The sequence below is a fragment of the Seriola lalandi genome, unplaced genomic scaffold (genome assembly GCF_002814215.2).
Source record: "Seriola lalandi dorsalis isolate HSWRI2012SDOR001 ecotype SW California unplaced genomic scaffold, Sedor1 jcf7180002054040, whole genome shotgun sequence".
NCBI lineage: Eukaryota > Metazoa > Chordata > Actinopteri > Carangiformes > Carangidae > Seriola > Seriola lalandi.
The window spans coordinates 245,019-257,826 of record NW_019524593.1 but is presented as its reverse complement, the minus strand read 5'-3'; the positions used below and the strand labels follow the sequence as shown (position 1 = coordinate 257,826).

Genomic DNA, 12,808 nt, shown 5'->3' with positions numbered 1-12,808 from the left:
CGAAGAAGTAATTTTCTGGTTGAGTAGGACACAGAATTTAGGATTAAAATTTAACAATGCACAATATTTATTCGGATATCTTTGCTTAATCCAAACTTCATACATATATTAATTTAGCTGGTTAGTAGTATTGACAAGTAAAGTGCACTGCTACTAGAAATAATAGTAAACCATTTTCCAGTTTTTTTGTTTATTTATTGACTCTAAATAAAGCTTATTATTTGTTATGGCTGTGTCCCAGTGAAAACAGACCGGAGCGGCAGGAATGCAGCCTCCAGACCGGGGAGCAGCTGCGGCTCTTCCGTCAGACGTGACGTCGCTGCTCCCCTGCTGAAAAACTTCCCTCGGCCTAAGTTTTCTATGAGGGAAAAACTGCGAGCCCCAAATACTCTCTCTGACCGGGAGCCTCGGAATGTGCGGACATTTGCACTCCAACATTGCACCCCGCCGTCGAAATGTTAATACAGTTGTTTCGTTGCATCGACTCCGTGGCTGTTGTGGCAACTATTTGTGTAACAGTGCTGCTGGCGAAAAGTTGCGTGTGTGTCACCGAGGAGGACGATGAGGTGCTGGAGAAAAAGCAGCTCATGGAGTTTTACAGTAAGTTGTTTCAGTCATCTGGGAGCAGCTGGGTCCTTTTACTGAGCTCCTGCTGAATAAGTCCACAATACATCTTTTGGTAGGATGTTGTGTTCGGCTTTTTTTTTTTTTTAACATGGTAGACATTATATAGCTGTACTGAATAGTGTTTGGGAAAAGCAGAACAATCATTACATGTTCTCATGGTGCTGGGGCTGATTGGTTGTTTTGAAATGAACGGATTCCTAACTATTACAGTATTCCTCAAATCTGCTGGTGGCCTCTGGACCACAGTTTGAGCTCCACTGCTGCAGCAGGCTCACATTACCAAGAGTCATTTTTATTATCTGTAAAGAAAAGGGAAAGAGAGACAGCTGTAAAAGCCTTTTCTCTCTGTATAAGTTAAGGTGAATGTCAATGGCACTTTTGAAATTCAACCAATTGACTGATGAATAATGTCAAACAAGCACTGATTCCAGCTTCTCCTGTGTGAGGATATGCTGTATTATATCAATGCATGATGAGTTAGAGCGGAGACAACTGATGAACTGATTAGTCGATCAGCAGAGAATGAACCTGCATCAATTCTGATAATCGATTGATCGTTACAGCGTAAACAAAACAGGCTCACTTCCTCTGGTTCCAGCTGTTTTTATCAGTTCAGTGTCATTGTAAATCAAATACTTTTGGATGGTTTGGTCAGACAAAACAAGCAAGTTGAGCATCACCCTGAGCTGAGAAATTGTGAGAAAAATAATTGTTTTATATATATATATATAATATCTATAATATCTTGTAGACTAAAACAATTGTTTCATCCATCAGATAAATAATCAAAAGATTATTCCAAAAAGAGAAATTAGCTAATGGTTGTATTTCTAGTTTTCAAATTGTATCTCAAATCTTTTTAAAACAATTTTCTAACCATGTAAAATGTTAACAAGCAATGCTAATATTTAATTTAGATCTAGTAACATACACTTTTTGTTGTGCTTCTCCAGTACGCAATAGTGACATGAAAGAGGAGATAATTCCTCCAGCTGTTTTCATCATTGCCATTTGTATACACTCAGCATACATCCTCTGTTTTGTTAGTATCCGCTTACACTAAGAAATGTGTTTGTATTGGAGGACAAAAGGTTCCCCAGGCTTTCATCCAGCATCAATATTGCTCCAATTTGGTGGAGAAACATTCAATATATCTGTCTATCTATAAGTATATATAATATAAACAATCTTTGCATCTCACTGATGTGGTGTCATCATACTGTTTATTAATATATACTCTATTTGCTCATCCTCCCCTGTCTGTGGTACACACTCACATCATTTCCTCCCATATATCTCAAACCCTTCCTCTCTTCATACTTCCCCCTTCTCCTCCTCTTCTCCTCGTCCCTCACCCATCTCTTCCCAGAAAAAGGCATCTTTATCCTGGAGAGTGAGCCGCTGAAACGCTGCGTGACAGTGGATCGCTCCAACCTGGTGCTGGAGGACTGCGAGCGGCCAACACGCCGCATGCTGTGGAAATGGGTCTCCCGACATCGCCTCTTCAATTTGGGCACCAGCACGTGTCTGGGCCTCAACATTTCGGACACGACGCAGCCTCTCGGCACGTTTGAGTGCGACATGGCCGTCCCCATGCTGTGGTGGCGCTGCAGTGGAGGCATGCTGTACGGGGCCTCCCAGTGGCGGGTGGCCGTGGCTGGACGTTTGTTGGTAGTAAAAAAAAACTCTTATCATGAGTGGAAAAGGTACAACACCCCTAGAGAAGGACCCTGTTCACATCCATATGAAGGTAAACACCTGAAATATCATGCAACAGCTCATTGGTGGCATCACAGCAGTCATCTTAGATACTCTGTAACTCGTCCACACAGGATATTTGTGTTTTTAAACTATGCTGGGTGTGTTTTACTTGCAGATATCCACACTTTGTTGGGGAATGCACATGGCATGCCCTGCGCTTTTCCCTTTAAATACAACAACAAATGGTACTCTGAGTGCACGACTGAGGGCCGTGAGGACCATCTTCCGTGGTGTGCTACCACCACTCGCTATGATCAGGCTGAAAGATGGGGCTTCTGTCCTATGCAAGGTAAAACACAGACACACGGACACCTCCTGTGTCAAAATTGTAACGCCCCCAAGAACAAAGCGAGGTCCAGAATGTAATGATGTTCTGGGTTATACTGTGGAATAGAATTGACTGACCTAAGCCGAGCCCTGAGCTCAAACCCATCCGTCACCTCTGGGATGAACTGCAACTGCAGCTGTGAGCCAATCACCCAGTATCAGTGCTCCACTTCAATAGCCCTGTGGTTGAGGAGCAAATCCCTGCAGCCAAGTCCCAAAGTTTCTGGAAAACTTTTCCAGAAGAGTGGAGGCTGTTAGCAACAAATTGATGTCCATGGGTTTGAAAGGAATCAAACATCCCATGGGGTGTAATGGTTGGGTGTCCACTTACTTTTTAAAAAAAATTCTCCTAGGGCATCGGGTGAACCAGTAATTAAGATGCATGTTTCATACACCTACCCACACCTGGAGACATATGCATACATGTCACCTGTTACCTGTTACTGCCCTTTTAAATCATAGCTTTATTCACAGATTCCAGTTGTGAGCACTTCTGGGAGTCAAACCAGGAGCTGCGTGCCTGTTACCAGTTCAACCTGTACACCATCCTAACCTGGAGTCAGGCGCTGTCAACCTGCCAGGCCCAAGGTGGAAACCTGCTCAGCATCACCAGCCTGGCAGAGCACAGGTACATCAGAGGTAGGCATCTGGTAGAAAACACGCACAGAGACGATAAAGCGAGTCTGATGTTGATATTTTTCTTGCTCAGTGAGACACAAGGTCTGCGCAGATTCTTCATTTATACTGCTTCAAATTTGGTTTTTGCCTTGCCCTCCCTCCTTTTCAGTTTTTTTTTATTTCTTCTTCTTCTTTTTAAATCCTGCAGTTACATGTGAGACTACCTGATAGTTTACCAGTAGCCTGTTTTCCACTGAAATCAGACAAGATTTGACATTTTATACAACATTCATGTTTTTTTATCTTGTGATAGATCGACTGGCAAGTGTTGGGACGATGGTGTGGATCGGGCTGAATCACCTGAAGGATGGTCTGGGGTGGCAGTGGTCTGATGGAGCACCTCTGTCATTGGTCAATTTCACCACAGGTACTGATTATTTGTAACTCCACGGCCATTAGTTGTGAGCATGCTTGACAATAGTTTTATATGTAGCAGAGTGATTTCACATTACATTCATTCTCAGTGGGCAAATTCTGCTAATTATCAAATGTTAGCATGCTAACACGCTAAATCAGCACCGTGAACATGGAAAACAATATACCAAATATACCTTTATGTTGAGTTATCATTGTAGGAATGTTAGGATGCAGATGTGAGCAATTAGCTCAGGTACAGCTTCACAGAGCTGCTAGCACGGCCATTGATTCTTAGTCATGTTTTAAAATAATTATATTGAGAAGAAGTTTACATGCATTTTTTTGTGGAATTAAAACATGAAAGATCATTTTGAAAAGGTTTCATATAAACTCATCAAAGATAAATATATATATATATATATATATATATATATATATATATAAAAGATATATAAAATATGAAATATTTCTTTATTTGGTATAATGGTAAATATGCTTTATGGCAATTTCTGTATTTTGTCACCTTCATCATGTGCAATGTGCAAACTCAGTTTGTGGCAAAGAGTTACCACTTCAATACTTTTCTATATATTAGAAAAAAAAACAAATATCAGAAGAAAAGAGAAAAAAAAAAAAGAAAGAATTGATTTTGCAATTATCATCCTTGTTACACACTTAATAACTTGTTTGAGGCGTTTGGGACCCAAAACAATGAGGAAGTAAAGCCAGTGTCAACCAACCACAACGGTTAAATAAAAAACAAATTGCTCCCATCACTATGTTCCCATCAGCTCTGCCTGCCAACCCGCAACAGGACGACAGACAGTGTGGAGTGTACAACTCAGCCTACGAGGGCCACTGGCAAAGTCTTTCCTGTGAGTCTGCTCTGCCTTACATCTGTAAGAAGACACCTAACAACACCAGGAGAGCCGAGCCACTAGGTGAGAGCATTTGCACACATACACACACACACACGAGACACACACGAGACACACACGAGACACACATACATTGTATTAACACCTGACATGCAAACTGCTTCTCTGTATCATCAGAGGTGTCTTGACTGGCAGTGTTGAGTTAGTTATGAGTCAGACTGCAAAATGCACAAGAAGCTTTTTTAGCTCTTGTAGCTCTTGGCCTCAACAGCTGCCCTGCACCTGGGGAGTGAACTTTTGACCTTTATCTCTACGGCGCTGTTGGCGGCTAGACCAAAACAATGTCTGCTGTGAATTTTTGTTGTAAAAAGCGTGTTACTCTGGTCTCTCCTGTTCTGATTTCTTCTCCTCTCTTTTCCTGATTCTTCTTCCTCTTACAGAGAACTGGCAGTATATCCATACAGAGTGTGCTAATGGCTGGTGGCCTCATAATGGTTTCTGCTACCGGGTCCTGTCAGAAACTGAGGCAGGAAGCTGGGAGGAATCTGTCTTGGCGTGTGGCTCTCAGGGGGCAAACCTCACCAGCCTCAACTCGCTGTCTGAGGTGGAAATGCTGCTCAACCTCCTGGCTAACTGTAAGGACCATCATGCAATACAGATATATGATGTTCTGCTTGTTATTGACAACCTGGGGATATATCAAGGGGATACTTAAGACTATTTTGTTTATGTGAATCCCATGACGTGTGCGGATCTACATGTTTTCATAGTTTCTGGGGAGAGTACGGAGGTGTGGATCGGTCTCTGGAAACGGGTATCATCGCCGACTGTGGAGTGGTCTGATGGCTCACCAGTAACTCTCACTCCCTGGCATCAGCTTCACCCTCCTCACAACCTGACGGATGCAGCACTCTGTGCCAAAGCAGACAGGAAGGTGGGAAACCTGGTGTCGGTGCGTCTTTTATGTAAAAACTCTCTTGAAGCTCAAGTTTAAAAGTGAGTTTGAGTTTGAATTAATCCCTTTTAGGACTGCATTTAATGATTATTTTCATTATTGATTAATCTGTTATTTTCTTGATTAGTCAAACAATTATTTGGTCAATAAAATATGAGAAAACTATGAAATTTTCTAGAATGCCACAATTTGGCTGGCCAACATTTCAAAAATTAAAGATACTTAATCCTCTATAATTTAACCATATGACTTTAACTGATTGATGATTAATCAAAAATCCAAATAGCTGCTGATTCATTTTCTTTCTATTAGTTAATTAATTCATCATCAAAGTGTGTTAGCTAATCCATTTCTGATTTTGTAAGCATTCATCATATGCTGTCCACGTGAGAGTAAAATGTTTCTCGTCTTTCCCAGGAGGGTAACTGGCTATTGGTGTCATGTGATGAACGACTGCCTGCTGTGTGTAGAAGAGAGAGCCTGAATCCTGGTCATCACCCTGGAACCTGGGATGAAGGTTGTCCTGAGGTAAGGACACGAATGCACGAGCCCACGCACATACGTCCCGGTCAACGTGTCTTTGAGCAAGACGAGGAAAGCCAATCACACTGTTTTGTACTGTAGTCCAAGCCTTTGTGCTGATCAACCTATCAAATTATGTTATTACGTACCGCTTAATCTAAAAAAGCACAAGATGGTTTCACGTTGTCCACAATTATTTACTTTTACACCTGTATTTGTATGTTCATGTATTCCTTTGTAAGGGACCCGGTTTGCGTGAAAAATGCTGATGTCATTTGAAAGAAGCAAATGATTTGCAAGAAAATCTGAATTGTTGACTTGATAAAATGACATTTTTTATGCTTTGACCACATTCTGATCAGGAAAAAACGAACAGATGAGTTGCTGTGCTGTGTTACAATAGCTCCATACAGATCAGGGCGTGCACCAGGCGGAGCCACACGCCTGCCGCAGTTCAACTTCTGAGCAAGTTGCTCCCGTCACCAGCACAATGAGCTGATTCACTCAACTGCTGACGTATTGTCTGGCATTCATGTTGCTCCTTGACTCTGTTTACAAGAATATCAGTCTCCTGAGTCATCGGGGCTCCTTCATACCCTGGAACATGAATCAAGGACTGGCCCTGAAGGCACAGTATCTGTGGACATGCTCGAGCAGTCTCTGGTGATTCCTGCTTGTGTTTTTCTTTTTTTTCTTTTTTTTTTTTTTTTTTCAAACAAAACTATATTTTCCAGTTTAGTCTCTTCATTGTCTGCGTTGTACACTCAGCCAATGCAGGTGATGATGTGAAATGTTTCCCATCCTTAAAATGACTCCATTAGCAGTACAAAAGCATTTCATTCTCCAGCTTTAAAGATATCCTTGAACTCTGTCTCCATGTAAATGTTAGTGTTGGCCTACTTTCCCCCAAGTGTGGGATGGGGGGGGGGGGGGGGGGGGGGGGAATAGATAGGATGTAGGGGTTAGGGGGGACAGCAAATTGACACCAGTTGCCAAAACACCCCCACTACACCTCCTAACACAGGCACACATCTTGCATACGCCTGCACTCCAGATTGGAGCTGGGTAGGTTTTAAAGTCTGCAGATATGATATTTGAGTTTTGGAACTGATGCCAAAGGGAAACTTTTAAGATAAATCACTATGAGAAATACAATACATACATTTATTCTTAGCCATGCCAGCAGTGTGGCTCTATGGATGGCATCGGCACTCGCTGGGGCAGAGGGTGAATTCTAATGACTGGTGATCCTGCTACTTTTCCACTAGCTGCCACCATGAAGTTGACTTTTATTTTTGGTTTTGAGTGAAACTGTTGGATGATTCATAGTGAAATCTTCTACAACAGATAGTCACGGCCCTTCGAGGATACATTCTAGTAACTTCTCGTATAGCACCATCATCAGGTCACAAATTAAATTGGCCCAATACTTTGGTTCATGACAAATAAATACCTGCCAAATGAATGACATTTTCATCCAATTTGGCTGTACTTTGTGCTAAGTGCTATTGGCAAATATTAGCATGCTAACAGGCTAAACTGAGATGGCGAAAATGGTAAGCATTATACCTGAGCTGGTCAGCATGATGACGTCACCGTATAGCTCAGAGCATCGCTCGCTGCGGTTAAGTACAGCCGCACAGAGCCGCTTGAGTAGCTCTTACTACTGTTTCTACAAACTCTGTTTTTCATTTAACAACAGAAGTTGTCAAATATGAAATGTAACTACAAAAAGTTCGATTGAAATGCTGTAATTGAAACAGATCTGAAGTCTGACCAAAATGATGAGTGAGAACTTTCAGTGCTTTCAGCGCCACAGACACAGAAAATAATCAATCTGATGTTTGATACAACTTCTTTTCTTTTTTTTTTTTTTTTAGGGCTGGAAGCGACATGGCCATTCCTGCTACATGGTGACTAGCCATGAACAGAGCTATGAAAATGCACAGATGGGATATTACTGCAAGGCCCCTCTTCTTACTGTGGAAAACAGGTGCTTTATTGAGCAAATCATTTATTGTGTTGACTTTTTTGAAAAAAAAAAGACGTTTTTTTTGAGGTTGTGGCAGCATTTGAGTCTCTTCTCCTCTCCTCACCTCTCCTCTCTTTACTTCTCCTTCTCCATGCTGGCAGGTTTGAGCAGGCATTTCTCAACAGTTTGCTGAGTGAGCGAGGGGCCAACAGTAGCATGTCCTACTGGATCGACCTTGTGGACCAGGAGGAGCAGGGAAGGTACAGCTGGCTCCCTCACAATGGCTCCTCTCTTCCTCTCACCTTCACTAACTGGAACAAACACCAGCCAGGTAGCCAGTTTTTTTTGTTTGCTAATTATAAATCTGTACGCTGTGATTGTGTTTACATGTTTTCTCCTCCTCCTTTTCAACTACATCACCTGCTCCTTTCCTATTCTTGCGCTTCCAGCCAGTGCTGGCGGCTGCGTTGCTATGTCAGGTGGACCTGCTCTGGGTCACTGGGAGGTGAAAGACTGCAGGTCCCACAAGGCCTTGTCAGTGTGCAAGCAGAATGTCAGCAGTTACCACGATCTCCAGCTGCCAGAGCATCACATCGACGCCTATGCCCCCTGTCCTCCAGGGTGGGAATCACACTCTGGGCTGCTCCTCTGTTTTAAGGTTGAATCATCGTTATCTTTTCTCTCTTCTCCGTCCTGACTCGTTTCTGATTCGTGCTTTCAGCTTTATCTTCTCTCTTCGTTAATCAAGGTGCATCAGCTTGTATGAGGGAACGTTTCTTAGGTTAAACACTACCTTAATGCTCATAAGTAGACCCCAACAGTGACAGAACTTAATGTAATGTTTGCTTTTAAAAATGATTGCACCCATCCTAGCATATCCCAGCATGCACTGCACAGTAGACTAACACAGGGCGACATACATAGACAAACAAACTTATTCACATTCACACCTGCAGGAAATGTATCTTCATTATTTCTGATATCCACAAGGATTGCAGCTTAAAAGTATTTTCATTGTCAGTCAGTCTTTAAGTTGTTTTCTCAATTAACAGATGAATCATTTTAGTCTATAAAGACTCATCAAATTGTGAAAAATGGCTCTGACATTTCCCAAGTGGCGTCTTCAGATGATTTGTTTTGTCCAACCAGCAGTCAAAGCCTCAAAGATATTAATTTTACTACAAAAGAAGCCAAAGAAAATAAACAGAAAATTGACAAACTTGAGATCCTGTAACTCCCGGCTGACAGTGCGTGTTGCTCTTCTAGGTGTTCCACGACGAGAAAGTCCTGATGAAACGTTCGTGGGTGGAGGCAGACTTCTTCTGCCAGGCCCTCGGGGCTCAGCTGGCCAGTTTTTACCACTATGAGGAGCAGGTGTTTGTTAAGCAGCTCCTCAGTACCATGTTTGAAGGGTTGGTACAGCCCTCTGGGCCTCGTCAATGCAGGAATGTTCTGGGAAATGATGTTTTTTATTTGATGTGCATAGAGCAGTGAGTATAGAATTTAATTACTGTGGCTTCTGAAAATAATTTGTGGTTTGGTATTAATTTGTAATCTGTCACAGATGATTACTTTTTAACAGGAAAAGAAACCTTGATGAATCATATAGCTAAATAGTACATTTTAAGTTTTTTTCCTCAATTATAATTATGTAATAGTTTTGTAGAATCAAGGGCTATTTGATGGTTTATACTGTGAGATGATAGGAATTTGTCAAGTGTTATGTCATTTTTAACAAGTTATCTTTCCCTTTGATACTTTTATATTATATATTAGATTATCAGCATCATTGTGATGTGTTATCACTAGATTAGCCAAGACACTTTCCTCTGGATATTTTATATATGGAAATATTCTTAGACCATAAATAACACCATAAATAATAACCTATAAAGTGATGAGAGATTTCTCTTACATTGCTTTCTTCAATAGGGTGCTGGTGAAGGACATGAATAACTGTTTTTCTCAAAAGGTTTAAAAGACTTTCTCAGATGCGCTTGTGTTGCAGTGTGTTTTTCTGTTTTGCTCCTCTCTTTTAGAACAGAGGGTCGCTGGTTCTGGGTGGGTTTAAACAAGAGAGACCCTGAACATCCCGGAGTCTGGGAGTGGTCCGACGGCTCTCCTGTAAGCACGCACGTACAGTAGACACACATTTACACTCGGTAAAATTCAGAGGATTTGTTCCATTACGGTTTTGTCTCGTGTCTGTTTTTGTGCAGGTGGTTACGTCCTTCATAGAGGATAAGAATGAAGAGGACGACAGGAGGGACTGTGCTGTGTACAGTGACCTGACCAACACTCTCATGCCGCAGCCCTGTGATACCAAACACGAGTGGATCTGCAAGCTGTCCAGAGGTAAACGCCTGCACATCATCACTCACCACACAGACTTATAACTAAACCAACACCTTTGATTTGATTTCACCAAACTCTGACTTATGTTGCAGGTGATAAACTGAAAAAACCCTACTGGTACACTGAGCGTAAGTAAAATGATTGAATTTATTGCTTCTGACACACACAAACTTCAGACTCTGATACTGTAGATATTGTTCACGTGTGTCTGAATTGAGGGTCTTGTATTTTGTACAGATTGTAGACACTTGACATAGTTTATTAAGGCGGCAGACAAACATGAATCTTACTTAACTTAAAACAGTGGAAATTCTTTCCATGGGGTTCATATGTTTTGTTTTATGTTTCATATGTTGTCTGCAGTAGGTTTTTTTTTTTTTTTTGAGGAAATCTGAGTCAACAAAATCTGTTTTTTAAATGTGGGATGGCATTACTGAATGGTAACCAGCATTAGACAGTCAACAATTAGCACAGTACATTAATTCATTATACCCATTTTATTACTTGAAAACGTGTACTGTATTATAATTGTCCTCCTGGCTGCACCACAGAGAGCGAGCCCTGGGTGTTTTACCGTGGAGCTGAGTACCTGCTGGCGAAGCAGCCCTTTGACTGGGACGCTGTGTCTCTGGCCTGTCAGATGATGGGAGCCTACCTGCTGTCCATTCACTCCAGAGATGAGCTGCACTTCGTCAAGGAGCGCTTGCGGCGGGTCTGTTTCATCTGTCTATCTATCTATCTATCTATCTATCTATCTATGCAAGTAAAAGAAACATGAAAAATGTTATGGTAAAATCCATAAAATTGATTTTTAAACAAAAAGATGATGAAAGGGAAGGAAAAATAAAAGGAATGAGAGGGAATAGAACATTAAAAAGATGAATACAATAAAACAAATGATTTAATAAAAGAAATCATGGCCATAAAACAGGAACTGATGCTGCACCGCCATGAATTCTTTTAAAGACAAGTACAGTTATAAAGTGGTACCATTCAGCATTGACAAAACAGTATTCTTATTCTTGACATTATTTTTTGGCATTTTATTTACCACAGACAAAAGATGAAATTATAGGACTTTAGCAGTTTCAAAATGCAACACATCTTTTTCTATATTCATAAAATGTGCTCCGTAGCTCATTTTAAAACACAGAAATAACTGAATTAATTAAACTCAATCGCAGCTGCACTCAAAATACAATTATCTCTTTTAAGATACCACAACTGTTTTTTTGTGAATTATATTTTTCCCACCTCTTTACTCAACATATCACGATTTTCTAAAAAGATCATCTGAGTTTTTCCCAGAGCAAATACTCCCCCACCTAATGACAGTGACCAAAATGATGCCAGCAGGACTGTTGGGACATTTACTCTGTTTGCTTGTTTTCCTTGAGCAGGAGCACAGTTTCACACAGGAGTACGTGTGTGCACGTGCATGAAAGAGCGAAGTGTGTCCCCAATACAGTTTGGTTGACACACTTCGCCCCTCATACAAACTCAAGTGTTTACAGACACACACTGAAAAGCCAAAACGTACCTCATATGTGGACACTTCCATGCTCGAGTGCCTCTACACATAGGGAGTAGGAAAAAGGCCGCTGTTTGGCAGCTGCCTTTTGGACCAGACTAAAGAAATCTCTTGTGGTGTCGAGGCTTGTGAGGGATAAAAAGGAACAAAACAAGGCGATGAAAGAGGCGAAGCACGGGCCAAGGAAAGCGGCTGAATGGCTGCTCATGTCAGAGAGGGGCTCAAGTCCTCATTCCAGCCCAATGAGGACAAGGTTGCAAAGGAGAAGCAAAATAAAGGTCTTTTTCATCTCTTTTCCTTTCACTCAGCTCTCCTTGGGCCCGACTGACTGGTGGATCGGCTTGTCCATGGGGCAGCCTGGAGAGGAGGTCAGGTGTGTATGTTTGGGAGCCTGTTGCCACTGATTCCATCACAACATTTGACACTTTGTTTAACATCGTGAGTAAAGAAATGTTGATGTGAGAGCACTGTTTCATGAATGATGCTTCGTAGGGCTGTATGCTTGTGCGTGGTTCAATGGTAAGGTTTGTTTTCATAGTGACACATGTCAAAATGAGCAAGAGGAAATAATCTCATGTTGCAAATTGTAGCTTGCATGTTGCAAATGTGGAAAAATGAGCCCCAGGGGAAAGTCTCCAAAAACAAGAGAAAAAAGAAATAAAACAAGAGAGGAGTCCTCACTCTGGGCTTTTTAATAAACTACTCGTCTAAAAAAAACAAATAGATAACCTGTGTCACTGCAAAGAGCTTTTATGTGAAGATAAATTGCACCAATCCTGCTCCTGTCTCAATGTAGCCTACAACAAGTTACTCAGATCCACTGATTACAAGTTACAAGTTCAAAG

At 41.5% G+C, this 12,808-nt stretch overlaps 1 protein-coding gene across 1 annotated transcript in view; it reads left to right on the top strand.

Annotated features, from left to right (window-relative positions):
• The first annotated feature begins 274 nt into the window (after nucleotides 1–274).
• The window catches only part of pla2r1 (phospholipase A2 receptor 1), a 23,681-nt gene continuing 11,147 nt past the window's right edge, over nucleotides 275–12,808 (top strand). The window contains exons 1-18 of the mRNA XM_023402833.2: nucleotides 275–600; nucleotides 1,997–2,377; nucleotides 2,504–2,677; nucleotides 3,190–3,354; nucleotides 3,647–3,760; nucleotides 4,542–4,691; nucleotides 5,069–5,263; nucleotides 5,399–5,562; nucleotides 6,001–6,111; nucleotides 7,986–8,098; nucleotides 8,239–8,408; nucleotides 8,527–8,735; nucleotides 9,344–9,489; nucleotides 10,117–10,201; nucleotides 10,297–10,432; nucleotides 10,525–10,560; nucleotides 10,984–11,144; nucleotides 12,272–12,336. Coding sequence (XP_023258601.1) covers nucleotides 456–600; nucleotides 1,997–2,377; nucleotides 2,504–2,677; nucleotides 3,190–3,354; nucleotides 3,647–3,760; nucleotides 4,542–4,691; nucleotides 5,069–5,263; nucleotides 5,399–5,562; nucleotides 6,001–6,111; nucleotides 7,986–8,098; nucleotides 8,239–8,408; nucleotides 8,527–8,735; nucleotides 9,344–9,489; nucleotides 10,117–10,201; nucleotides 10,297–10,432; nucleotides 10,525–10,560; nucleotides 10,984–11,144; nucleotides 12,272–12,336 — 2,720 coding nt within the window. The 5' untranslated portion in view covers nucleotides 275–455. The remainder of the gene's footprint in view (nucleotides 601–1,996; nucleotides 2,378–2,503; nucleotides 2,678–3,189; nucleotides 3,355–3,646; nucleotides 3,761–4,541; nucleotides 4,692–5,068; nucleotides 5,264–5,398; nucleotides 5,563–6,000; nucleotides 6,112–7,985; nucleotides 8,099–8,238; nucleotides 8,409–8,526; nucleotides 8,736–9,343; nucleotides 9,490–10,116; nucleotides 10,202–10,296; nucleotides 10,433–10,524; nucleotides 10,561–10,983; nucleotides 11,145–12,271; nucleotides 12,337–12,808) is intronic.